The sequence below is a fragment of the Lepisma saccharinum genome, chromosome 1 (genome assembly GCF_977018435.1).
Source record: "Lepisma saccharinum chromosome 1, izLepSacc3.1, whole genome shotgun sequence".
NCBI lineage: Eukaryota > Metazoa > Arthropoda > Insecta > Zygentoma > Lepismatidae > Lepisma > Lepisma saccharinum.
Genome location: NC_139229.1, coordinates 118,660,781 through 118,687,623, shown reverse-complemented (window position 1 = coordinate 118,687,623; position 26,843 = coordinate 118,660,781). Strand labels below are relative to the sequence as shown.

The window sequence follows — 26,843 nt, the reverse complement described above, 5'->3', positions numbered from 1 at the left end:
GGACTATGCAGAGCCTGTACTTTTAAAGGAAATTATCCGATGATCTCAAAGTAAGTTACGGGAGTAGAGATCAAGGCTGCGACAGGATTATTATAACTCTGTGTAATTTGTATAAAGAAAGACAATACAGTATAATTTATCTACATAGATATCCCATTCTTTGGTCTTTTGTCTAAAGCTTAACACCCATCCTTGGAAAATGAAGATTGCATCCTGCAAAAATAAGATCTACTTGTTGGTGAAATGGTGAATAGGAGCATACACTTACTTTTGTAATGGATAAGGCAGCACCAGAGTAACGGAAGGAAAACAATAAAAGTAACAGTTTAAATACACAAAATCGACTTTTAATCTCTGAAATAGAAAACAGGAACCAACACACAATCATATCAATGCACTATTCTTTCTGTTTACTGTTCCAATATTACAGTCACTGTGTACCAATATGTTGATATCAGCACTAATCATCCTCCTCCTCTTCATTCTCTTCTTCGCTACCTCCTGCATCATCATCACTTACTTTGCTCTCCTCTGCTTCTGATTTATCACCACCGGATTCCTCTGCTGACCCTTCTTCATCAGAATCCTTCAATGCCTTTACTCGATCTACTTTCTTAGATTTTCGGCTTTCAATATCAGAGTCATCTTCATCTGAAGAGTAAATTGGTGGCCGAATATCTGGAAATAAAATTCAAAACACAGTCTAATTATGTTCATATAAACATCCTTAATTTAATCTGATAATATCCTCCAGAGAGCATGTTTCAGTTGTAGCCACCCTGGGTATTATTTACGCAGTGAAACTTTGATTTTATGTTTTTCAGGGGACCCAGCTAGAAAAACATAAAAGGCTGGAAAATATAAAATTGAGGAAAATTTTATTATATTTTGCTATGTTGGGACCATCAAGATTGAATGTATAATGCAGGAAAATGTAAAATCGGGGTTCCACTGTACATGTATATCGGTATAGTTATGGAAAAATAAGATTTCTGTTTAAGTTGGGCATCCAACCAGCTTTTTTCTTTTGATACAAAAGGAGGACAATGTTTTGTTTGTATTTTTCTTTATTTGCATTGTGACAATGAGAATAAATGATGATTAGATTAATTTAATCAAACGCAAAATGAACACCCATGTCTAAGCTCAGACTCAAACACAGTACATTCTACGATGATATCACGAGTTGACCACATAATATGCTTGGTTACCAAGGTAGCTAGGCAGACAGTGAGATAGTCTGAAATCAGGCCCACTCAAATTACTGCTCATAACCAAGGCAAGAGTGATAACCACTCAGTTGAGTCACAACTGAATAAACAACACTCACCTTTTGCCCCACCTTTCTTGTACTTGCTCTTGATGGCAGCAAGAGAAATTGCACCTTCATCTTCTGATACTTCTTCATCATTGTCTCTATCCCTGTCTGGCTCCAAATAGTTTGCACTCAATCCACGAGCTGCTCCTCTCTCCCTCACTCGCTTCTGTTTTGATTCCCGCCTCAGAGATGCACGTAGTCTCTCCTCTTCTTTCTGTTAAAATATAGGAAATTCTCTGTTAGAAAACCTATTTGGCATCATCTTTCATTTATATCTTCTTTGTGATTATTCATGAAAATTATATGTTTAAATTCAGAGAAGAGAAAATTAAGTTTTTTTTTAATTGTGTGCACATTTACTGTTTTGCAATTATGAAACCTAACCACCATAAATAAAAAAATGGTTGGTAGCAAATATCATTCTGGAATAGTTCTAACTTGACATAAAGTTATATTATGAGTAGTAAAGTATTGAAAATGTATTTGGGTAGGTAAAGGAGGCAAAGTTTTTAGTGTTTCGGAATCGTGAAAAAACCTGAATTATGACCGAATTTTACATTTTCACGTGAAAAACACCATGAAGTATGCCATATAAACTGGGGATGACATTTCTTCTGTTCAAAAATAACTACCTCAAGTGCTCAAGATTATCACTTTTCATTCATTTCAGTTTGGTACAGACATGTCTGACAGTGTTCAACCTCGTCCTGAAATAGAATTTGCTCAGGGGGATCTTCCCAAAAGGGAAATTTCATAGGAACGGGAAAATTTTCAGGGAGCACCTGTTGTGTTTCGAAGGGGGGAGGGCATGTGTGTGTGTGTCTGTATACAAAATGGTCGCAGAGGGATTTTTTTTTACATTGTTAGGGAAATGTGATGGGTGGTGATTGGTTGGTTGATTTGGTGTTTTAAGTCCACTTTATGCACAGCAAGGCTAATCGGGACTAGACCTACAGTTTAAAGTGGGATCCGAACCACTGTGTGGTTGTGTTTCAGGGAGCACCTGTTGTGTTTCGAAGGGGGGAGGGCATGTGTGTGTGTGTCTGTATACAAAATGGTCGTAGAGGGATTTTTTTTTACATTGTTAGGGAAATGTGATGGGTGGTGATTGGTTGGTTGATTTGGTGTTTTAAGTCCACTTTATGCACAGCAAGGCTAATCGGGACTAGACCTACAGTTTAAAGTGGGATCCGAACCACTGTGTGCCTCCATGAAGAGCAAGATATGAAATTGTACTCTGCCCCTCCCCCCAAAGATAAAATCCTGCAGGTACCCTTGCTCATGAGCAGTTTATTAAGAAATCTAGAACCTGGAATTTGCCCACGTTCTCATTAGCAGCAGTGTAGTAAAGCTTACACCCATTGTAATAAGCATGTTCTTAAGTATGTTTCTTGTCACTAGAACTAACTTGCCCAAATATCTTCTTCAACTCTTGGGCAAAATTATTAGGATAAAATTTCACATTGTACTATTGTCGTGTATTCCAACAGCCATTGCAGCTGAGGCATTGTTTGGAGATGCAGATGATATAAGCACAGATGAGGAGAAAGAAAAAGGAGCAGCAAGGGTGGATGAAGATGACGAAGACAAACAAAGGTCAGAGAATGAAGAAGAAAAGGATAGGTATGATTGTGTTCAAAGATTTGGGTGTTATCATTCAATAAATATTTCATACTTAGGGGCTAAGATGAAATAGTTTTCCAAATGGAAGAAATTGGAATTTCTCACAAAGGTAAGCCATATTTTTTTGTCATTAAAACTAAAATTTGTCTCAATTTTCCAGAACTAAAACAATGTGAAAATCTTAAGCGTAGAACGAACAGTAAAAATGCATGTAAAAATAACACCAATTTTAAATTAATAACACCGAATTTTGCCCTAAACCGCAAAAAATAAAACGAAAAGTTCACGTCCCTAATTATGAGTAGTATGTCTTCATTATTGAACACAAATTATTAAATAACGTGAAGTGTTGACACAATCTTTCTGTTGTAGCAGCACACACCCACCTGTTGCTAGAAATACTGGCCACTAGGAGACAGTAGTGAATTCCAAGGATGTGCAGTTGTATGCTTAATACCTCCCTAAAATGCAATGTACACAAGGAGCAGATTCATTTTGTGAAAATGCAGGTTGTTGGCAAAACAAATGCTGTGCAGTGTCATAAAGGGTTACAAGAAACATGTAGGATTAAGGCTTTGTCATATTCAACAGGGCTAAGTGAACGTAAGTGCTTGCTTTTAAAGTGGGCAATGAAGATGTCTATTACCAGATTACACCTGAGATACTTGCTGAGGTCAGTCATAAAAGGAACGTGCTGTGGCAGAAAAGACATCTGTTAATGCACAATATTAAAAGAAAATTCTTAGAAAGAGACTTACAACTTGCACTTTGGTGGAGGAGAGCACAACTTCTCAAAATTAACTATGTTGCTACACAGCAATGCTCTCTGCCATAACAACACTTATGCACAAATGGGATTGGGAGATCCTTGAAAATTCACAGTATTCACCTGGCATGCAATTTTTGTCTATTGCATGGTCAAAGTTTCCAGACAACAGATGCCATTCTAACTGCAAAAGGGCAGTCTATGCTGTTTATCCATGAAAACGGCTGTGTATATAGGTGACCAATATACCTTCCAGAGTTTTCTGGAAGTCCTCTAACAAAATTTGTTTGGTAATCAATAATTATGACAAGATTCTCATAATTACCAACTCCAACTTTACAATGGCATCCATGGTTTGTGTATGAAGGAAGAAAGAAAATAATTGACTAAATGATTCTACCAAAATATTGCTTACAAATAAGGTAAATCAAATGAATACATTACCTTGATCATTTCACCCCTGTGGAATTCAGGATCTTTTCCTACTTGAGACAAAACCTTAATTCCAGCAGTCTTCTGTGAGCGATCAGCTAAGGACAAAGTCATCTTACGATGAGTGAATGATTCAGTTGAGTGAGGTCTGAATGACAACTTTGTCCGAAACATGGCCTGTCCCTGCAAGCCAGTTCCTTGTCGGATAAAGAGATGATTGTGATCTCCCTACGGAATAAAAAGTTCAACATAAAATATTACTTAATAAATGAGCTCATGCACATAATTTTCTCACATAACTGAAATTATACGTATAATGGTTGTCGATGAAACTCACTACAGTCAACATATAATTGTTGAATTGGCAACATGAAAGATTACACACTATGTTCCCGAAGAAACAATACTTATGTGTTGCTTGAAAATACTTAAAGCATCTATTACTTTCAGTGATGATTTTGCCATTATTTTACCATCAAGTGTTATTGGTCCTATGATCTGAGTGCCTTACCACAACAAAAGAAGAGAGAAAATATATTACAGAGATGAAAGGGAAGGGGTGAATGGTGATGGACAATCACCATTATCTACAATGATTAATTTTTTTACAAATAACATGCAAGCCTCTCTCTTTTCTTCTCTTTTACATATAAGTGAATGTAAACCATTTTCCTTGCTATGAACATGATAAAAAAGTTCCTTTCAGTTGTAATATTTCTTTCTATTGAAATAATTAATGTTCCTTTCCACCTCTTTGGGCTAATCTTGACAATAATGTTACTCATAATTAGATGAAAGAACATACAATAAATTCAAATTCTAGTAATAAATCCAAGTTGAATTCAAACTTAAATGATAATTCAAGTGAGAAAATGGGCTTACCTGCAGAGGCTGTTTGTAAACATCAAAAATTTCCGATCCCAAGTGTAGTGATAAACTGCCATCTGACCAGCGCACAAACCGTGCATTGCTTTGTTTAATTGCATTACCCTCTTTATCAAAGTTTATTCTCCAACGGATCGTGTTTTCCACTTTGAGTTTCAACCTAATATATACAGATAATAAGATGTATATTTATGAATACTGTGCACAATATCTATGGATGAGAGATTCATTATAAACAAACTTTATCACTGCGATATGAAATACTGAAGGTAAATACTTCAAATGACTTTCTGTAATACAAAATTTCTACCAAAATTCATTTCACTCCAAGTTTTGGACGAGCAGCAGTTCTTACTGAATTATAAGTTGAAGATTTCCTGGTGAAGAATGATTAAGAACTTGACTCTGGTTATTGACCAGTTCATTTGTGGAGTAGATTTTAATATCACTAATTTTCATCATCTATCTACAGTATTACAAACATAGTTTTACCATTTTCATTAATGGCAAAGAACACCTTCAAGAAGAAATGAAGTATTTCTTCACCACATAATTTATTTGACAAAAAAAATGGGAGTATGACCATTATGAGTGGCCACGGTGGCTCAGTCGGTAACGTGTCTGACTACCATGCTCAAGGTCCCGGGTTCGATCCCCAGCCGGTTCAAATCCAGGAACTTTTCTAACATTGGAAGCGACCCCGGCGCCCACCCAGTGTCGAATGACATGGGTACCTGGGGGAAACCCTGGGGGGTAAAGGCGGTCAGGGGCGTGATGCTGATCACATCAGCCCCACTCACGACCGGATCAAGAAAGTGTGGGGCGTTACCCCCACACCCCCTATACGGCTTCATGGCATTGTGCTAAGCACAGGGGAGCACTTTACCTTTTTTACCATTATGTAAAGTTTATATATATGTATATCTCTCTCTCTCTCTCTCTCTCTGAGTGTGTGTGTGTCGTTATTAGTGCTATAGTGGAACTACAGGGAAAAGAGCTTGCGCAGATATCCTTAATAAACTGTTGCTATGGAACCGCCAAGAGCCAGCTCAAAAATGTGTTTCCTGCTCTTCTTACATGGGCATGGAGGGGAGAGGTAAGAGTGGAGCACGTGAAAACCCACTTAGCCATGAAAAGTGCTGTTTGAACTGTGAACTTATGCCAAACGTTACTCAATTGTGCTAAGACATATTATTATTATTATTATTTTATTACTATTATTACATTACTTCTTCAGATGGTTGTATTTTATCCCACCCCAAAATCTATTTCTATTTTGGTTATTTTACATTGCCTTTGTGCCTCTACAGGTAGGTACAACGATAAGAATGAATGAGAAACTGATCAAATGACACAAACAATGAAACGTCCATATCTTACTAGGTAGAACCTCTGACTTCTTAGCGTATTTTGTATACTTTTTTTATAGCAGATGGCAAGGGGAGGTGACACCCCAGCATAAGTGTTGTTACCTTCAATTATTAAGGAAGACGTACTGTATAATTCACCAATATGTTTCATTCTTAATTTGCTGAGAACGAAGCCGGATAGTTCAATTACAAAGGAAATAATGCACCCCCTTCCCTGTAGTTGCTTGGAACTTTCATTGGCTTGAAAATACTTAATTTTCTATAATATTATATGGGGGCATAGACATCTGGAAGGGGGTGCAAGGATGGCCACCAGCCCCTCTCCTTCCTGGAAAATGAATGTTAACCTAAATTATTTCAGATATATAAGTTGATTTCAGTCACAGTAATTTACATAAATTATTATAACGGGGATGCAGGAAAATGATAATTTTAAACTCAAGTGGTGGTTTTTGAGGGGGCAACACTATTATGGGATAATATGCCTCATTTACCCCCATGGAAAAATACCTTGCTTTCCCCTCCCTGGGAAAAATCTATGAACGTCGAAGATTAGGGGGCAATTGCCCCTCCAGTGTGCATGCCTATACCCCCTCCCCCCAAGAACGTCATTCATCCGCTACTATTACATCATGTGGTTATTTTTTAGCAGATCTTCTGGTTTCCCAAGGAACAATCTCCTGATTTTTTCAAGTCTGACCTGGCAACACTGCCCTGAGCTCCGATAACGGTAGGGAAGATGCGCAAACGATTTTGACCGAAGGTTCTTTTCCTTGTCGTTATTTATTATTTATTTATTACTAAACTGCTTTTGGACCATGATTAGGATGCACGGAATACTCATGAATACACCTATGTTAAAAATGAATAGTCAACATTGATGCACATCATTTCTTTGTGACAGTTTAGTGAACATTTTTCTGGTCTGAAAAAAAAGTTAACACATTAGTTTGTATTGATTTGTACATTATAGCTGAAATATTACACTTGAGACAATTTACTACAGTTGCGAAGTACTGACTTACAAAATTTAATCTTTGTGTCCGAAGATTCTGTACCAGTATTATTGATTTCATTGCCATTCATTCATTTGTTCATTAACCGATGCAATAATTATGTGATAAAAGGTTATAAATCATTTTTTGCACTGAAAATACAGGATGCGACGATTATGCAGTGAAATATGGTAAATTTCCTATGCATACAAACAGATGTCTTCTGCCATATTCACAAGGAAATTTCTTTCACAAAGAAGAAAATATTTGTTAATCACATAAACAAATCTAGGAAGATTTTAGAACAGAACTATGGCAATGAATGAACACATTTTCCAACATACATATCTATTTTTTTGATGATATTATCAGCCCCAAGTGACATCTGCCTAACCCTAATTTTTAATTATTATTATTATTATTATTGAAAAGACACAGAGGTGAAGACTGAAAACTGAACTGGTGACAACAAGGAAAATGATCAACTGAAGAAGCGCAATAACCATTCTTATATATGTCACATCATATTACCTTGCACGTCCTTCTTCATCAAGTGTCTCTTCCTCATCAATTTCATCTTCATATGTATCAGGTTCAAAGGGTCTTGTTTCAACAGACAGGAAGTTTGGAAGTTTTACAAAATGTATTTCTTTCCCTAAATCTGTTGAAATTCTTGGAATTTCAACATCAATTCTCGTTTCAGGAGGAGGTTCTTCTTTCTCTGCATCTTCATCCTAAATTAATGAGAAAGGCAAGACATTAGTGGTGTCAGTAGGAGGCTTTTTTAAAGTATTATGGGTCTCTATCTATAATGCTAATGACAATCAAAAAACGGGTCCTATTTTTTGGGGAATATATTATTTGAATGAATTAGTAGTTTAAAACAGAATTCCTCTAGGTTTATTTCAAAGTAAGGGTAATAATTATAATCATAAATTAACAATGGTTACATATTTACCAATTACACAAAAATTGCATGTTTGTCTGTTACACAAAACTCAGTTACATGTTAGTGCAAAAAAAAAAAGAAAATGTTTTGTGTTCAACCAGCAGAAAGTACAATATTTAAGAATTTGTGAATGAAGTCCAATTGCAATGTTGATTACATGGATGTCAGATTTGTAACTACTGATATCCACACATGTACTCACATCTTCAACGATTGGCATTGAAGTTCTCTCTCGTCCTTCATCATCATCATCTTCATCCCTATCCTTTTCTTCTTCATTCTCTGACCTTTGTTTGTCTTCATCATCTTCATCCACCCTTGCTGCTCCTTTTTCTTTCTCCTCATCTGTGCTTATATCATCTGCATCTCCAAACAATGCCTCAGCTGCAATGGCTGTTGGAATACACGACAATAGTACAATGTGAAATTTTATCCTAATAATTTTGCCCAAGAGTTGAAGAAGATATTTGGGCAAGTTAGTTCTAGTGACAAGAAACATACTTAAGAACATGCTTATTACAATGGGTGTAAGCTTTACTACACTGCTGCTAATGAGAACGTTGGCAAATTCCAGGTTCTAGATTTCTTAATAAACTGCTCATGAGCAAGGGCACCTGCAGGATTTTATCTTTGGGGGGAAGGGGCATAGTAAGATTTCATATCTTGCTCTTCATGGAGGCACACAGTGGTTCGGATCCCACTTTAAACTGTAGGTCTAGTCCCGATTAGCCTTGCTGTGCATAAAGTGGACTTAAAACACCAAATCAACCAACCAACCATATCATGCTCTTCAGTCATAGAAACATTTATTATTATTATTATGCTTGTAGCTCTGAGCTCTGTAGACACACTGATGGTTGTCATGCAGAGCACTTATTCCTTGCAGCATATGCTTTGAAATAAATATTTTTTTCAAAACAGATCGTGACTTTTGCGACAGCCTGTATTTTTTGGTACACCAAATTACACATTGGTAGTTCTCGAATACAGAAAGTCACACATATATCAACTGCTGACTTGTGATTGTATGACTTCTATAGGAAGATCCTCGGACTGAGATATTTTACATCACATTAGGTTAGTATTAGGTAGATATTTCTGTCTACTAAATTTCTAGTAATTTCTGAGAAATCATTAAGAACTGAGGGGTTGACTAGGAAAACAAATTTCTGCCAGATTTCATATTTGTGGCTGCCATTAAAAATGTATTCAATATTGGCTTTCAATTACAAATGCTCTGGTTCATGTGCATCTGCTTTTATTCATAAAGTTGATTTAGCACATGCTAAGGGACTGGGAGTGTAATTCATGTATTGTGAAGTACTGGAGCATGACCGTGAAATGTTCAGAAGTTATAGTTATATGATGTACGTTTGAGGCACTGTACATATCTGTGCTTGTTCTGTGACTTGTCTGCCTGTTGGCACGAAATAAGTATTTTTCAAATAATGTATGAGGTTTTTGTTAAATGTGTTACATATATGGTTCTATTTGACATTTTTGTTAGGTTTGATGCTCCTTTAAATTTGTACAGTTTTACTAGGTTAGGCATGTTAGGCTTTATGCTGTTAACATTTGCACATTCTTCTAATATGTGTGCATACAGTGATGTTTCACATAATAAATGGGTGAAAGTGTTCCAGTATATGAGAGATTCCAGTTACACAAGACACATTTTGAGCTCATATATCATTGTTGTATGAGAGTTAAGAGTCCTGAAATAAAAACATCAAAATACATCATATGAAAAAGTCCACATACTTTTCAAGAGGGTACACTTGTCACCAGCTCTGCTTTTCTGCCTTTTTAGGCTAATTGTGAAATTGAGGATGAATGATGATTAGATGAAATTGATGAAGGAACCACAATAAAACACCCATACTAGAACTCGTACCAGGAACTTGTGGTAAGATCTGAAGCTGATTACGGAGGTAGCTCATCAATCTTTCAAATTCATAATTTTATTTATGTGTAATTACAAGACCTCGGATTTTTAGGTTCTAAAAAGTGTGCTATTAGGTTCCTGAAATAGGCTCTAAAAATCCTAAAATAGGTTCTAAAAATCCTAAAATCTTAAGTTAGGCTCGAAAAAATTCTGAAGTAGGTTAAAAAGAAACTTAAAATAGTTCAGATTCCTGAAAAATACTGATTAGGTATAGTCACCGGCAATGAAAATGGGACACCTATATATTGTGATTTATGCACTATCTTGCATAACGTTATGTGTGTTGCCTAATATTATGGCGATGGCGGAACTTACCATTGGAAATTTGCTATTAAAGTCCACTCTTCGCCGTATAGCTAGGCAACAATCTTTTTTCATGTTATCCACAGTTAAACTCCGCAATTTTGTCTGTGAGGATCATCTTATTTGCGGAAAATAATTTTTCAACAAAAACATAGTGAGTGGTGCAAACTTCAATGCTGAAATGTTAGTTTGCAAGGCGTGAATGCTACAAAGCACCGAAGTGACGCGAAAGTAAGCAAGACCACACAGATCAGAAGTTTGCACTTTCGACTGTACAGGTAACAGTGGCACCAGACATTTTGCTTTGTTTAGAGCTTTGAAAAATCACCATAGACTTGGAGGAATGGAAATTGACAGAGTATGTTTCAAAGAAGTTCGTCATTGAATTTTTTCGTGACCAAACAAAGAAAATGCCTCTGTGTGACATAAGAATCCTGTAAAACCTTAAAAATATATATAAAAAGCTAAAAAAGGCTTGATTTAGGCGCATAAACCTAAAATAGGTTCTAACAAGCAAAATAGGTCTTTTTATAAAACTTCATAACGAAATGCTGACATAATTTATTATTTCTTACATACCTATAAAGGAAAAAATAGGTTAAAAACCTAAAATCCAAGGTCTAGTAATTACATTGAGATAACAGTCTGAGATAAGTTTAAAGGTTAATAAAATTTGATTCGTATTGCTGTTTTTTCCCTTCATTTTTTCTACACAGGAAATGCATACGGAAAAGTTGTTAGATTCATATAAACTGACAAATATTCAGCAATAGTATAAGTTTTAAAAAAATCATGGTGTAGTCAGGTATGAGTTGACAATGTATCTTATTGGTAGCCACATACATTACATGAAAGAAATATCAGTAATCAAAAAAATATATTTCATCACTGATTTTTATCCTTCTAGTAATTTAGACTCTCCGATTCAAAATATTCAAGAGATAAAATACAGAATATTAGCCATGCATATTTACCTGCTCCATCCCCCTCGGCATCACTCTCATCACTCCCGATGATACGTTTGGTTTTCTTTTTTGTCACTTGCTCACCATCACTTCCTCTTCTTTCTTCTGCATTACTATCCTCACTGTCTGATGCTATTTTGTTTCGCCTTCTGGTTGCTTCACTTTCACTCTGTTCACTGTCAGATACCACTTTCTTTTTACGAGAAACACCTTCATCATCGTCACTATGTTCACTTCCTGAGGCCACTTTCTTGTCCCGAGCGACACTCCCTCCATCCTCACTACGTTCACTGCCTGATCCTGCCTTCTTCTGAGCAGCACCTTCGTTGTCACTCTGTTCACTTCCAGATGCACCTTTTCCACTCTGTTCACTGTCGGAATCTCTCCTGCTCCTGCCCCCAGCATCTTCATCATCTGAAGCAACTTTTTTCTTCTTCACAGATTTATCTTCGCCACTCTCATCACTTTCTTCACCTTTCTTTCTTTTCCTGCAAAATATGATATTCAAAGATTATACTACATGAATTGTACCAACATATTTTAAATACACGAGAATACCAGAGGTGGCAGCATATGCATATGTACTAGGGATGGGCAAGATTTATTGATATCGACTGCTGTAGGCATATCAGTGCATCTGCAAAATTACTGATAAGTTTACCAATCTGATATACCTATAAATAAAATAAGCAACGTTAAATTGTATCAAGTTAATTTAACACTACTTACGTGAGTGAGTATGAAACTTTTTTGGAACGACGTTTCAGGGTCCAACTGCCCCCTTCATCAGGTTCGTAAATATTTTCCTAAGCACTGAACATAATGCTGCGTTAAAAAGTGTTAAAGAAGGGTTAGGTTGAGGGTAGGGTTGAAAACACTTAAAACTATCCCTGACACTTTCCTAATTAAAAAACTCCACATATTAAAAATCCCAACAGATTGGTGTTGTTTACCAGTGCTGGCTGTGCAACTGATGTGGGTTTTTATCCATTTCATGTGTTCCTGTTTTTAAGTGGTTTCAATCTAAATGGGTGGTTTGACTTTACGGGATTTTTAATATGTGGAGTTCTGTAGGGGAGTGAGCCCCGTTCCGATTTGTATCCAAAAACTTTTGGTGGTTGGGTAGGTGAGCGTTTGAAAAGTACACTCACCTTACGTAAAATACAGGTTTAATAATGCACACACACACATGTTAGATACATAACACATTCTATGTTGAGCAGATGACAAATGATAATTCTGCCTACACAAACGACGTCATGCAGCCATGATTGCTGTGCATTCGAAGACAAGTGTTGCCAACACCTACTTGGCAAATATCAGAAAAATGTCTTGGCCGCCATGCTGGATCCAAGTACATGGTGGGGGTCAACAAGTTCAGTAATGTCTGGAACCCACTCCGTAAAAACAAGACACCAGGATCCAGGGCGAGCCAACAGGAAGACAGCATCCAAGCTCCGCCACATCATAGTCATATATAGAACCTTACACTGGTCTCCAATTTTGCATTCCCTGAAGATGAGAGCAATTGTATGCGCTCGAAATGTTGGAAGCTAACTCCAATTTAACCTGGCTCGTAACCCGAGAACGCCTGTTCGAGACTGAGAGATGTCTCCTATTCCAGCCACTTACAGTGTTAAGTTACTGTGGCGTGTAAATCATCTTTCTACTTAGGCTACTTTGCGTTGCTCATCTACCTCTTTGGTTAATTACAATGATGGGGAAGGATTATGAACTAATGAATTGTGATGGAACAAATACAATGATACATCCATGAATTATGGCTCAGCTGGATCTTTGGACAATGCCAGCAAAGCTGTTTTTTGAAAAAACTGCTATGATATTCCAAATTCTGAAAAGTTACATCTACTTAGAATTCCTTCTAGAACATCCACATGGCATGGATCTTTGTGAGGTTTGCTAAAACTGCTGTCTATATATTCACAATAGTTTCACGGCTATGTAAGCCTATTTTTCCCAAACAGACAGTGGGAACTGTATAGTTCCTCCAAATTCTTAAATTTCTGCTCATGCAGGATGCCTGTAATTTTCCTAGAGGAATTTATGCCTTTTATTATACATTGGACTCTTTTTAATTCAACACAAGTTTATTTCCCTTGAAATTCCTATTGAAACCAATGTTAAAAATTCACATGAAATTTGAATTTTCAACTTTTTTGTTGGATAATTCAAAGGCAGCTATCCAGGGACAGCCTTAACGAAGGGAAAGTTTTGGTTTGTTGGTATGCAATCTCTACCCTCTCTTCAAACACAAAGGATTGTCCACTCATTTGTGGGCAGGTGTTCATCCTTGTACCACCTACCCGTGTACCAACCTCTTCTGAAGATTTCAAAATGGTAGAAAATTGAATAAGGTTTATTGAATCTCAAGCAAATGTTAGTGATGACTGGATTTTATTAACAAAAATCACAAACTTCCTTAAGTGAGAACAGGTAGCTAACATTGTTCCATGTATGTGATTTTGTGTGTTAATACAGTGTACTTCTTTAAACATGTTTTCCATTTACTGGTAGCTTAATTGGTATTGAGAGAGGAATTGTTTTTTGCTTGCACTAGAGGACCACACACAAAATATGGCAATTTTACACTGCATGTTCACTTTTTGTTAATACTGTAGTAGTTTGATTCTTTCTCTTTAATAACATATGGTTTTGTAATATTTTTTTTCGTATCCCCTTGGAGTTTGAATTAAAAAGAGACCACTGTAAATGAAACCCCAACTTATTTTCAACTTCACAACAAACAAACAAAAACACATACGCACACACACAAAAGCTTAATTATGCATGAAAATACTAAATATATATATAGATTCCTCTTAAATGTCAAAGACTAATACCTTGTTTCTGTGTCGCTATTTGCTTCAGAATCACTGTCTGAAGCTGCTCTCTTCTCTGCGACACTTTCTTTGTCTGAACCTTCATCATTGCTTTCTTCTCCTTTCTCCTTGGGACTCTCGTTGCCACTTTTATTTCCACCTGTAGAGAACCATCAGTGTCAAATTACACAAACAACAGCAAAACACATCTACTATATAAAGTTAAATACACTGTGCACATATGCACCAGTTTATGAAGAAATTGTTATTGTTCTTTTCTTAATATGAATATAGCAACATGAAACAAATCAGCGAACATTTAAAGAACTTCAATGATTCATTTGCCTTTTTAATTAATGCTGCTGTAAACATGAAAGAACACCATCTTCAGTGTTCTGCTTTTAATCTTTAGTCTGTCGCGGGTCTGACGAAAGTAAGCCCAGTGTCACCGAGGCTTTTGAGCATGAAATTTAAATTTGTATACTTATTGGAGAAAAATCGTAATAATAACTCTGGCACTATGGGACCAATCTACTTCGGATAACTTTTGTTTTGCAGCTAAAACATCAGTGCATGTAACCGTTTACAATTTGGAACACCCAACCGCAGGGGAGTTATGGGCAGGGGCTGCAACTCCCGAATGTCAATGAAAAAAACATAAAAATGTGGGGTTTGCCCCCCTCTTTCTTCGCTATTTTGGGAAGATCACACAAACTTTTGCCCTTTTTTCAACGAATGGACCCTTCGCAACAGAATGAAACTTGTTTCATGTTTGTGGGTGCAATACAATTTGAATAATGAGCCAAAATGTAAAACTCAGTTTCTTTTTTACAAAAAATAGCCAATTTGCATATTACTCATAAAATTGTTAACTCTGACACTATGGGACCAATGGGAACTTTTGTTATGCAGCTAAAACATCAGGGCATGCACCCGTGTACAATTCAGAACCCCCAACCGAGGGAAGTTTCAGGAGGGGGATGCGACCCCCGAATTTCAATGAGAAAAGAAAGAAAATCTGGAGTTCGCCCTCTCTTCTCCGGCTATTTTAGGAAGAAGACGCGAACTGACCCCACCCCCACCCCTTAGCGAAACCTCCTGTTGCAAGCAAGATCCCAAACTTCAAGAACAAAGACGACTCTGTGTGTCACATTTAGCATTCTTAGCTGGAAGGAAAACAGTGTCATAATAGCAAGCGTTTACGGCTTCTCTATCAACTCAGGACTCGAACACGTCACGTGGGCTTGTTGGAAGGGAGAAAGTTTGGATGACATGATGGCGAAACTTGTTCGGAAAATGACTGTCAGTGTTTCCACCCCGATATAAAAATATAAGTGTGGCAAATCCTCGATAATTTTATCTAAAGCTTCATGGTTAAAAAATAAACCAAATTTCAACTAAAGGTTAATAGCCTGTAAAACTTACAGGGTGGCAGTGCCATCACCAGAAATTTTTCTCACGGAGGGCTGAAGGGTGGATAACATACTTTTAGGTGGGATCTGGTTTGGTGGTCATAGCCAGGACCGGCCCTAGGAATTTTCCAAGGTGGAGCAACATTTCATGAGGGTGTCTCCCCCACCCTAATCAACCTTGTGCTGTACTGGAGCATTCTTATTCATGGATTAAATTCATACCTATAATGCAATTATTACAAATATTTTGTATGCAATATTTATAAGCATTAAAAAAAATCGACATCAATTTCCTGTAATTTTTTTTTAACAAAAAGAAAAAGGAGGCATATAAAAATAAAGTGAAACATGCTTTTATGAGTTAAAAGGAAAGCTACTCTATGCTTTTACAAGACAGACAAATGAAGCTTGTAAACGAGCAATGCAATGATGGGAAAAATAATTTTCAACTGATAACATTAAAATAAGATTTAATTTACCAAAACTAATTTAGTCACAGTTACTGCAATGGTAAATAGAATTCTGGAATAGCCATTTTAATCAAAGTTATTAAATATTTTTTCTTATTTTTGTAGGTTTTCTCATTGTCTTTATATATGTTAAAAGTTTAAATTGATTATTATGGTGCCCTCATAAGACTGTTCCTAGCATGGTCACTCTGCTTGCTCCACCCAAGGGCAAAGTTAAAATTTTGGTCAACGTAAGCAGTGTTGTTAGGATAATGGTAATGCGAATTGGAGTTTCGGCAATATCACTCGGAAGAGTATGAAACAGCAGAATTACAGATTCGTCCCCTTCGATCATGTTTTCTGAATCACTTTCAACTTCAACTAGTGAAATACCTTCAAATTCCTCTACACTCGAATCAGAATGACATTTATGGATGGCATTATCAAGTTTAGACTTTTTACTATCTTGTCTAAAATTATCGGACATACTAACTCATTTACCCAACATGTTAAGTCCTCTTTATCTGTTTGCACTATATGATAGGCGGTAACTTCAAATAAATTTTGGGGAGAGGCATAAACAATATTTTATATATGTAAATATATATAATATGTCCATTTACGAGAATTTTGGGGGGGGAGGCAGAAAGTAACTATACCAGACTAATTAAAATTTAATCTTCACACAGGCGGAGTCAGAAAATATAGTTTATTTACACACAAATTTTCTCCAAATAAAAGCTAAAACATATACGGGTATAATACTTAATGTACACCACCATGCCACAAACTACGTCAAGTGCTTGCATGCACACTATGCCTAAAATGTTGTGAATGAACCACGGCTGTTAAAATTGATTTGTTCAATTGTAAATGAAGTCCAACAAAGGAAAACAAATTATCAAAGACGCTGCTCCAAGAAACACAAGAGAACAAAACAATAATCGTCAAGAATGGAAACCGAGTGACGAAAAGCACTGTGGCATCTCCTAAACCTGGAATGACGACGTTTTGATTACATGTTTATATTTAGCATGTTAATGAAAAGAAACCAACTACTACAAACGTTCTTCATTTTTGAAGTGAAACTGAGTTATGTTAGTCAATTGTTAAGGCTGCTTTGTATGTTTTATACTTTAATTCTTTATTAGCTTGTTACTTTGTGTTATCTAAATAATATATATCATGTATTTATTCTATTTGGGTGGGCACCCTCGCCCACCCAGTGGCGATGCCCCTGCAGGGTGGTGCTTGAAATGTCATACAATTTGTTTATGTATGATTCTCATATTCTTGAAAAAAACTGGGGGTGTAAGGGGTGAACCTTCAGGAAGGCACCCAAATATCAACCTCCCGTCCACGTAGTAACCTAGATTGCATTTTGCAGACTAGCGAGGTTCTGGCATCTGGACACTGTGCAGCTTGAGTAGTGTGCTGTTTGTGATTGTCACTTCATCCATTTCATCTTATCACTAGGGACATTGAATTTTCGCGATGCGCGAAATCGCGAAATGTGAAAAAAAGATTCAATTTTGAACATTCTGCACGTAACTACACCCCGAATGATGAAATATGCATGAGTTTTATTCGCGATGTAATGCGAAATGTGTGCTTTTCCACGAAATGAACGCTTTTTCGCGAAATAACCGTGAAATATCATCAAATTAAGTAGAAAACAAGCAAAAACCGGCAATCGAGGTTGCGTGCGCAAACTGTTGATTTGTAACGAAACGTTTGCCTAAAGTTTGCAGCTGAAGAACGTTTTATCTTCGATCACATCTGGAAAGCACTGCAAATTTGGATTTCCCATGCACATAATCTCAGTTCGAAAACTTCGTTCCCTGTCAAGCTGCATTCCTTTCTTCCCACTCAACTTCCAGTTTCATTGAACTTGCTAGCTGTAGCAGCGATAAGATTAGTCTGTTCCCGCACATCAAGGGAAACAATGTGGTCATTTGTGTTCAGTCAATGAATTTTGTTTATCATCATGTGATTTTTAACATGTGTTTGTGTATGTGCAGTAGTGATTATTTTATTTGTTGGATAGCAAGGATATCCTTTAAATACATACAATGAATAAATCACTTGAGATATGCAATTTAGAAATGAAGTGATTTTGTGTTGATGTTTTCTTTTTGGTTGGACAGCTAAGTACTTGTGCATGTGTACAGTATATAAAAATGAAGTAGTTTATCAATTTATAGCTCTTTTGTATGTTGTTTCCACTCATAATGAAAAAGTGTGTGCAATTTTTTTTTTCACCGCTGGTATATACCGCTGATCTAACATTTTATTTACCGCTCTCCTCAGTTTTTATTTACCATAAATTTGTGTCCCTACTTATCACCATTCACCCTAATCTCTGTGATTAGCCAAAAGTGGCAAAAAAGCAAATAGTGAAATAAATTAATTCAATTAAATTTTGACAAAACTGGTACAGAATTGGCATTATTCACTATACTTGTAAAATGGAGGGACTACGTGAAGCAAAGAGCTGCCTTATGTAGGGATATGATATGAAAAATTCCCACTTGAGATCCTCTGCACTGGGTTTCCCGTGTGGCATTCAAATGTCCTACCAACTGCACCACTCAACTCACTATGATTAATCAGCATAGAATATTCCTTTCATATCTTTGGAACACCCTGTCAGCTGTCTGTTTTCAGGGAACCTTTCACGTACCAAAGTGAGCACAGTCTTCGTTCCTGTGAAAGCCTTCATTTTAAGAATAAACCACCTGTTGGACACCATCTCACAAACTGGTTTATTGATTGATTTGCTTTATTTTACTTCACTTTTTTAGCCACTTTTGCCAAATTTGTGAAGATGGGAATGAGTGATGATATGATGAAATTGAGGAATGGACACCAACAAACATCCATGCCCAGGCTGGGATTCGAACCCGGGACCCCTGACATTGTAGCGCAATGTGCTAACCACTCCGCTCACAAACTCGTGTACAACATTTGCTCACTTAGTTACAGCACCAATCCGGTAATAGTTCTTTAATGATGTATGTGAATGGTATGACAGTTCCTGCACCACCCGATATACATATATAAGAGATGTAAGGCAATGCTGCTTCTGTTCTTTGACATTCATGGAATTGTAATGTTTGAGTGTTCGTACTGGGGTACATTCAATCAGCACTACTACATTGAGGTTCTGACCAGACTTCGCGAAAGTGAGGAGAAACAGGTCTCAACTGTGGAAAAATGGATCGATTTGCACCAGGACAACTCACCGGCCCATAAGGCTCTGTCTGTCAAGCAATTTTTGGCAAGTAAAAATATTACTGTCATGGAACATCCCCCTACTTGATGGATCTGGCACCATGAGACATTTTTATTTTCCCGAAACTAAAGTCTGGCCTCAAGGGAACACGTTTTGACTCAGTTGAAGAAGGCAAGTCGAAAATGGCAGACCTCCTACATGAACTCACAGAAAATGATTTCCAGTATTGTTACCAATAATTGGAGCAGTGTGTAAATGCCGAAGGGAACTACTTCGAAGGTGATGGCCACAACAGACACTAATGCAGTAAATAAGTACCAGAAATTTTGAGTCCAGTATGTTTTTTTGTATCACACCTCGTATTATTGATAATTTAAGTTTAGAATACATAATTCATGTTAAAACACGTACAATTTACAGAAACAAGTTTATGAGACAAACTACAACTAATGCTTACCACCTTTATCTTCATCCCCTGAATTTTCATTGTCTGACGATGCTGCTGAATGTGCTTCACTCTTCTCTGAAGTTAATGCACTCCTCACAGATTGACGTTCTTCCTCTTCGTCTTCAGATGCTTTGGGACCAGACCTTTCCTCGTCACTCTGTGCTTTTTCAGATCCAGAATTACTATGCTCATCATCACTTTTCCTTTTATGCTCAGTCTTTTCGTCATTGTCTGACTGTTCTGAATGGCGACTAGCTGATGAATGACGGGAGTCTGGTGAGGCAGAGCGGGATGAGTGGCGAGATCGTGGAGACTGGGATGAATGGTGGCTTGTTTGTGACTGGGGGGACTGTGCAGATTGCGGTGATGCATGGCTACCTGATGGTGAATGATGGCTACCTGACAGTGAACGATGGCTACCTGACAGTGAACGATGGCTACCTGACGGTGAACGATGGCTACCTGACGGTGAATGATGGCTACCTGATGGTGAACGATGGCTATCTGATGGTGAACGATGGCTTCCTGATTGGGGAGAGGCAGGAGGAGAGTCCTGTCTGTCTGAACGTGGAGAATGGGAGGTAGATTTCTTATCTGACTCTTGATCACTCTCATTGGCAGAATTGCCAGCATCTGATTTTGGGGACTGGGCACTCTGAGAAACACTTCTGCTCCTACTTCTATTTCTGCTCCCACTCCTACTTCTATTTCTGCTCCCGCTCCTACTTCTATTTCTGCTCCCGCTCCTACTTCTGCTTCTGCTCCGACTGCTGCTTGATCCATCACCTGATTCAGAACCACTGCCTGATCCCGAACCATTTTCTGGAAAAGGAAAAGAGAGTGTTATTCCAGCCAAGCAAAATGTTTATTTGGGAAGCATTGGATTTGCATATTGGTTATTTTACTACCTCCTTAGGTTAACTGTAATGAGGATGGAAGATGAATTGATGAAATATTTGTCTTACTTAATCATGAAAGTTATCAAATCAAGCTGTAGAAGGATAATAGAATTGGTACATGGGGATGAGTGAGAGGCACCCCAGTTGCTAACACATTGCAAAAATCAACCCTAAAACTGGCCTCCTGACCTAACAAAGGAATTATTAAAATTCTAATTATGTAAATAACGCATGTAAGTTGCTTAGGAGGGTTCACTGGTGCTATGAGTATGTTTGAAAAAAAAACAATTTTGGTGATGAATTAGCAGCTGAACGTGTCCCGCACCAAATTCTCGTGTGTGCTTGTTAAGGTTGAATCAAGATTAAAAGAGAAGGTTTACACATGAATGGTATTATTTATCAACACAGAATAAGTTATAATAAAATCCAATATTCATCAGAGAATATATTAGAATTTATGATTATAGACATACAGGTAAAAAATGTGGTAACCATACATAATTGAGCTATTAGTCCACTTTATGCACAGAAAGGTTAATTGAGACTGAACTTATAGTCTAACAAGGGATCCGAATCACTATGTGACTTGACCAGGTATTGAACCCATGATACCTTGGTAACCGGGTGATGACATTACCATTTTACGCCATTGGGGAGGCATGACCATACATAAAAAGGGGCAATGAGGATGGGATCAACAAGCATGTTGGGATCACGATTTCTGAATTGAAATCATGTTTTATTGCATATAAATTTATTGGCTAAATATTCTTCTTCTGCTTCTTAATATATTTAGTGTTACTCAATTTCCAATGTTTGAGACAGATGTAGACAATATTAAACTGTATCTTGGTTGGCTGGTTCATGATTTCAAAGCTAAGCAGAAGTCACTCATGTACCTCTCTCATGCAGTGGATTGAAGACATTTACAAGAATGCTTAACCTTATCACACCTAATGCTCTTAGTTTGTTATAATTACATGATATTAAGGTACTGTTAGTTCAACATTTGGGGCTGTTGACCCACTGTACCCTCTTGAGAATTATATTGATTTTTCTTAATCAGCAGATTTCGAAGTTCCATGTAAAATTGATTCTAGCACATGGAAAACACAAATAACTGAGAGATTTGATCCCAAAGTATGGCCCACATAAGTAAAAAACCTGCCATCTTGGAGTACTTTATTAGTAAAAACCAGTTGTATGCATACTCAAATAGCTAAAGAACACGTGCAAAAGATCACACCATCAAACTTAACACTTCTAACCAAAATGTCAAAAGTTGCTATCAGCACCAAACCTAACAATGTAAAATTATAAACATCAATAAATCTAACACTCCTAATGAATATTTTGGTTTCATTAAGTTATCAGTCCTTCATATTTGATTTACTTTATTTTATAATACATTTATGAAACGGTAGGCAATGTCCAGTCTGCTGCTGTTGTGGAACGTCATGTTGGATGCTATATTCACTTGTGCAAAGCCTTCGTACTGTTCTGCTTCACGCTAAGATAACAGACATAGTTTACCCAGTATTTTAGTCCACAGAAGAATATTGTAGTTGAATGCCATCGGTTCTCAATACGACAGAAACAATTTCAGTTTTTTAATGGTTTTGAGATAGAAGGAAAACAGCTTCCTTCAGAATGTGAATTTGGATCAGTGTAGGAAAACTCTATTGAGATATCTTTGTTCCAGTTTTGAATTCTACTAGGATAAAGAACAATTTATTAGCCGATGCAAACCCAATTTTCAATAAATACTTCAGAGCTCGGGTCAAGATAGAAAGCAAAAAAAGGTTAAAGGTAAAGTGCTCCCCTGTGCTTAGCACTACGCCATGAAGGCGTATAGGGGGTGTGGGGGTAACGCCCCACATTTTCTTGATCCGGTCGTGAGTGGGGGTGATGTGATCAGCATCACGCCCCTGACTGCCTTTACCCCCCAGGGTTTCCCCCAGGTACCCATGTCATTCGACGCTGGGTGGGCGCATATGAATAAATGTGATAGCTATCACACAGACAACTGCAAGCTATCTTCCAATTCATTTACAAGAACAAAGGCACTACAGAACAGGATTGATATTATTATTGCTTCTCGAAACTGAAGGGTTACTGGGCACGTTGTTCCATTAATATGATTCATACAACATACATAAATTTCATTCCAAGACATATTTTGATTGATTGAAATTATGTTATTTTAAGTAGCTTTCTTACCACTTTTGACTAATCACGACAATGAGGATGAGTGATGATATGATGAATTGCTCGAAGTGAGGGGGGATGCACGAGATGGTATCCCCCATTAGCAAATTTTCACAAAGCATCCCCCCAGCTGTTCCTTTGTCACCGTGTAAAACACGAGGAGCATCCATCCCATCTAACTCCAAGGATCGACCAAACATCCCCAGCTAACATTTTCCACTTCAAGCACTATGTTTAAATTGATGAAGGTACACTTACAAATAACACTCATGCGCAGACTGGAACTCGCAACATGCTGTGCTAACCACTCCACCATGAAGGTCGGCTAATTTCAAGAAAGAATTTTTGAGGATTTCAATTGGTTGATTTTTTATAAAAAAAGAAAAGTGCTCCCCTGTGCTTTGCACCACGTCATGAAGGCGTATAGGGGTTGTGGAGTTAGGGCCCTACACTTTCTTTGTGATTAGCACCATGCACCTGGCTGCTTTTACCCCCCCCCCCCCCCCAGAGTTTCCTTCACTTTGCACGACGCTGGGTGAGCGCCGAAGCCGCTTGAACAGGTGGACAAAATTCCAGTTTTCCCCTGCCGGGGATCGAACCTGGGTCTCTAGCATGGTAGTCAGACGTCCTTTTTATTGTTTATTGACTTGCTTTATTTTACCTTGCTTTTTGTGCCACTTTTGGCTAATTTGCAAAGATGAGGATGAGTGATGGTATGATGAATGGACACATACAAACATCCATGCCCATGCTGGGATTCAAACCTGGGAACCCTGGCATCACAGCAATATGTGCTAACCACTCCATCACGGGGGGCCGGCGAGGATTTCAATTAAACTATTTAAGCTTGTAGTATGCAGTGCAAGGCGTAACAAAAAGTGATTATGAGGCGGATGAGAGTCCACTCTAAATGAAACTTACATTGTGGTGGGGCTCTAAAATACTTTGGGTAAATTGTCAATTGAGAATGTAAATGTTCTATCTCCAAATTGTAAACAAATGTAGATATTTTGGCTGTGGTCTAAATATTTAGGATGCAATTGTTTCATCCCTGCAATTGTCTGATGCCTACATACAACCAATATTGATATATTTAAAGTCTTTCTGGTCCATGTACAGAATTTGAAAGGAGCTAAGAATACAAACTCCAACAGCCAATGAAATATTACGACAATTTCTTCAGCCAGCCAGAAGTGCTATCCAAATATGAGATAAACCACTTGCATTCTAAGCTCAATCACTTGTGGGAGCTGGTTAGTAGAGGTGTGCAAATGTGATCCATTACCCGCCCGCCATAATGGGAAGAAATATCCACCCATCCTGCCTGCGCAGCTGTTGTCATGAACCAACCCGACTTGCCCCTCTGAAGAGGAAGCTTTCAGGCATCCATCAGTACCCAGCATGGTTCAACAGTGGGTGGGCAGCCGATAACCGTTGCTGTCTACTGCACTGCGAGCATGGGTGTCGGAAGCAGGGGCGGACAGGGAATACAGGAACACTTATTATACACACTGCGAATCTGTTACAGGCAAATATTGTTAAAACTGATAATACATTGTTCGAATTATCAATGTTACTGTATGAATAGGAGAAATCTCGAAAACGTTAAATGTGAACGAGTGTCGAGTGACTTCCCGTTTGATAGGTTTATTAATTTCAAACAACAGGAAACATAGTGTAGTACTGGTAACCATGTTTTAATAGTTAACCACAAATCTAGGTCAGATATAATTGGATACGTCAGTGGTGTTACAATTAGGGTACCGGTACATGAAGGGCATAGGAAGCATTCTTAGCCTGTACTAAGTAGTTTGGAGTGCCCATTTGAAAGCACTTTTCCATATCAGAAAATGCATTTCCTAAAAGTTGGATCGTAGTATCGCTCGACTCATTTAAGTTTCAAGTTGTTATTGTAGGATTCAAATTTAACAGGACAAGTCTCTACTAGGGTTATAGCGTAGTCCAAAACCAAGTGAAATTTCAACTCTAACTTCCTGTTTATTAGAGACCAATCCAGAGTCTCTTTTATCTTGTGATTTTAAACAAGGCAGCTCAACATCAGGTAACTTCATATTGATCGAATTACTGACAACCTGCAAACCTACGAAACAAAATATTCCTCTTTTACATTTTGTAATAAGCACTTCAAAGGCGTCACAATTTATATATATATATATATATAAAAGAACAAAAACAGTATTCTTCCTTCTTTCATAAATACATAATTTATTTTGATTTTTCACTTAGCCACTTTTGGCTAATTGCGACGATGAGGATGGTAACTGATGAAGCGACATTCACAAGGAACACCCATTCCCAGGACGGGATTCAAAGTTGGAATCCCTAGCATCGTAGCACGACGTGAGTTGGAAACATTGATATTCGAAAACAAAAGAAGCGTTATCATTCGCAAAGCAAGCGATATCGCACCGTGACGTGCTTTCCGTAGCATTAAGGAAAATGGTTTATTTTAGCAGAAAAAGTGTTTGTTTTCGTCCAAATAGCATAATGGCACCTTCCACTATGTTCCGCAATACATAATTGGTAAGTACTAACCACGAGAAAGACAAAATATCCGATTTAAATGTGTCTCCGATGTATGAAACTGTTAATGTACTTTCTCCTGTAAATTCCGGCTTGGACAGTTTTACTGAACATTTACATTCTCAGTAGACGAAGTATCAACTTTTTGCTACTTTTTATGATACATTAAATATTTGCTACTTTTTATGAAACATTAAATAACTTGAGAAGAATACTGAATACCAACAGGAACAAAATACCGGAAGACATAAAGTAGTACGCTTATGTTACATTTCATTACGATACCTTCAGACTCAGCATCACTTGAACTGTCTGGCTCCTTAATTGGTGCCATATTTGTTATTTATTTTCTCTTTGCCTACACAAACAAAAACACTTCAATGTAACTTCACGTAAACCATACACGTAAACCAAGGCGGTGTAACGTAAACAGACGAAAATTTCCAGCAGGAAACTTCAAAGTGCTGGTGAGAGTAAAATATTTCTCTTACATCGTAACGGAAAGGTAGTCGTCACGCGACTTTCATTCTGTCGGCTGACGCATTACCTTCTCAATATGAAAGCCTGATGGCTTGCTCCGGTCACGTGACTAAACGTCATCAACTGGAGGCGAGATAGCTGCCATGTTTGATTTGCTTCTTCGGAATCAATGTTGGACCTTTTTAGTGAATATGGAATTGTAATGCAAATTTAAGAACTGTAATCGAGTTTACATGACGTGTAAATATGCTTAAATGTGGAAGAGGTATGGTGTATAAGTCTTGTGTACTCAATTGCAGAGGCAATTACAATGAAAAAGGTAAGAGTAACATTCACATTTCTTCAAGATGTTGTTAAAAATGAGAAATTTTTAGGGCAATTCCATGTGATTCAGTCACTACGAAAATATACAAAAAATGTATTATACTAAAAAATAAATAATAGTAATAGTTCATGATGTAAACATTTCATGTGTCCGAAATAGGCATCAAATATACTCGTGAATGTGGACAACATGTCAACATTTTTTTTAGAATTATCAAATAATTTACCCTAATTACAAACGTTGGTTAATATTACGTCTACCAAAGCAATTTGTTAGTGTAAATTTTATGCAAGCATTCGATAAATTATCCATATTATTTACACAAATTTTCAGTTTCAAAATGTGCTTAATGAAAGAAAGCTATACAACGGGGCAAAGTTGATGCATATGTTCATTTATTCTTATTTTATCCCGCTTTATGCTTCTTTATGCTAATCGGAGGCTAATGGAAG

General features: G+C 37.3%; 1 protein-coding gene across 1 annotated transcript; it reads right to left on the bottom strand.

Annotated features, from left to right (window-relative positions):
* Positions 1-331: 331 nt before the first annotated feature.
* Positions 332-26,064, bottom strand: Atu (Another transcription unit). Its single transcript, XM_083137538.1, has 10 exons — positions 25,872-26,064; positions 19,945-20,757; positions 14,413-14,551; positions 11,561-12,039; positions 8,541-8,731; positions 7,921-8,123; positions 5,022-5,184; positions 4,152-4,367; positions 1,331-1,532; positions 332-678 (listed from the first exon to the last, which is right to left on the bottom strand). The coding sequence occupies exons 1-10, from the start codon at positions 25,918-25,920 to the stop codon at positions 461-463; spliced, it is 2,673 nt and encodes an 890-aa protein (XP_082993664.1). The 5' UTR covers positions 25,921-26,064; the 3' UTR covers positions 332-460.
* Positions 26,065-26,843: the final 779 nt, after the last annotated feature.

What these genes read in the sequence shown, in the direction of transcription:
- Atu (XM_083137538.1), bottom strand. Translation starts at nt 25,920, where the DNA reads ATGGCACCAATTAAGGAGCCAGACAGTTCAAGTGATGCTGAGTCTGAA. An exon ending in AATAGCGACACAGAAACAAG is followed by an intron (nt 12,040 to 14,412) that starts GTATTAGTCTTT and finishes CATATTTTGCAG; the next exon opens with GAAAAGAAAGAAAGGTGAAG. An exon ending in CAAGAAAGGTGGGGCAAAAG is followed by an intron (nt 679 to 1,330) that starts GTGAGTGTTGTT and finishes TTTTATTTCCAG; the next exon opens with ATATTCGGCCACCAATTTAC.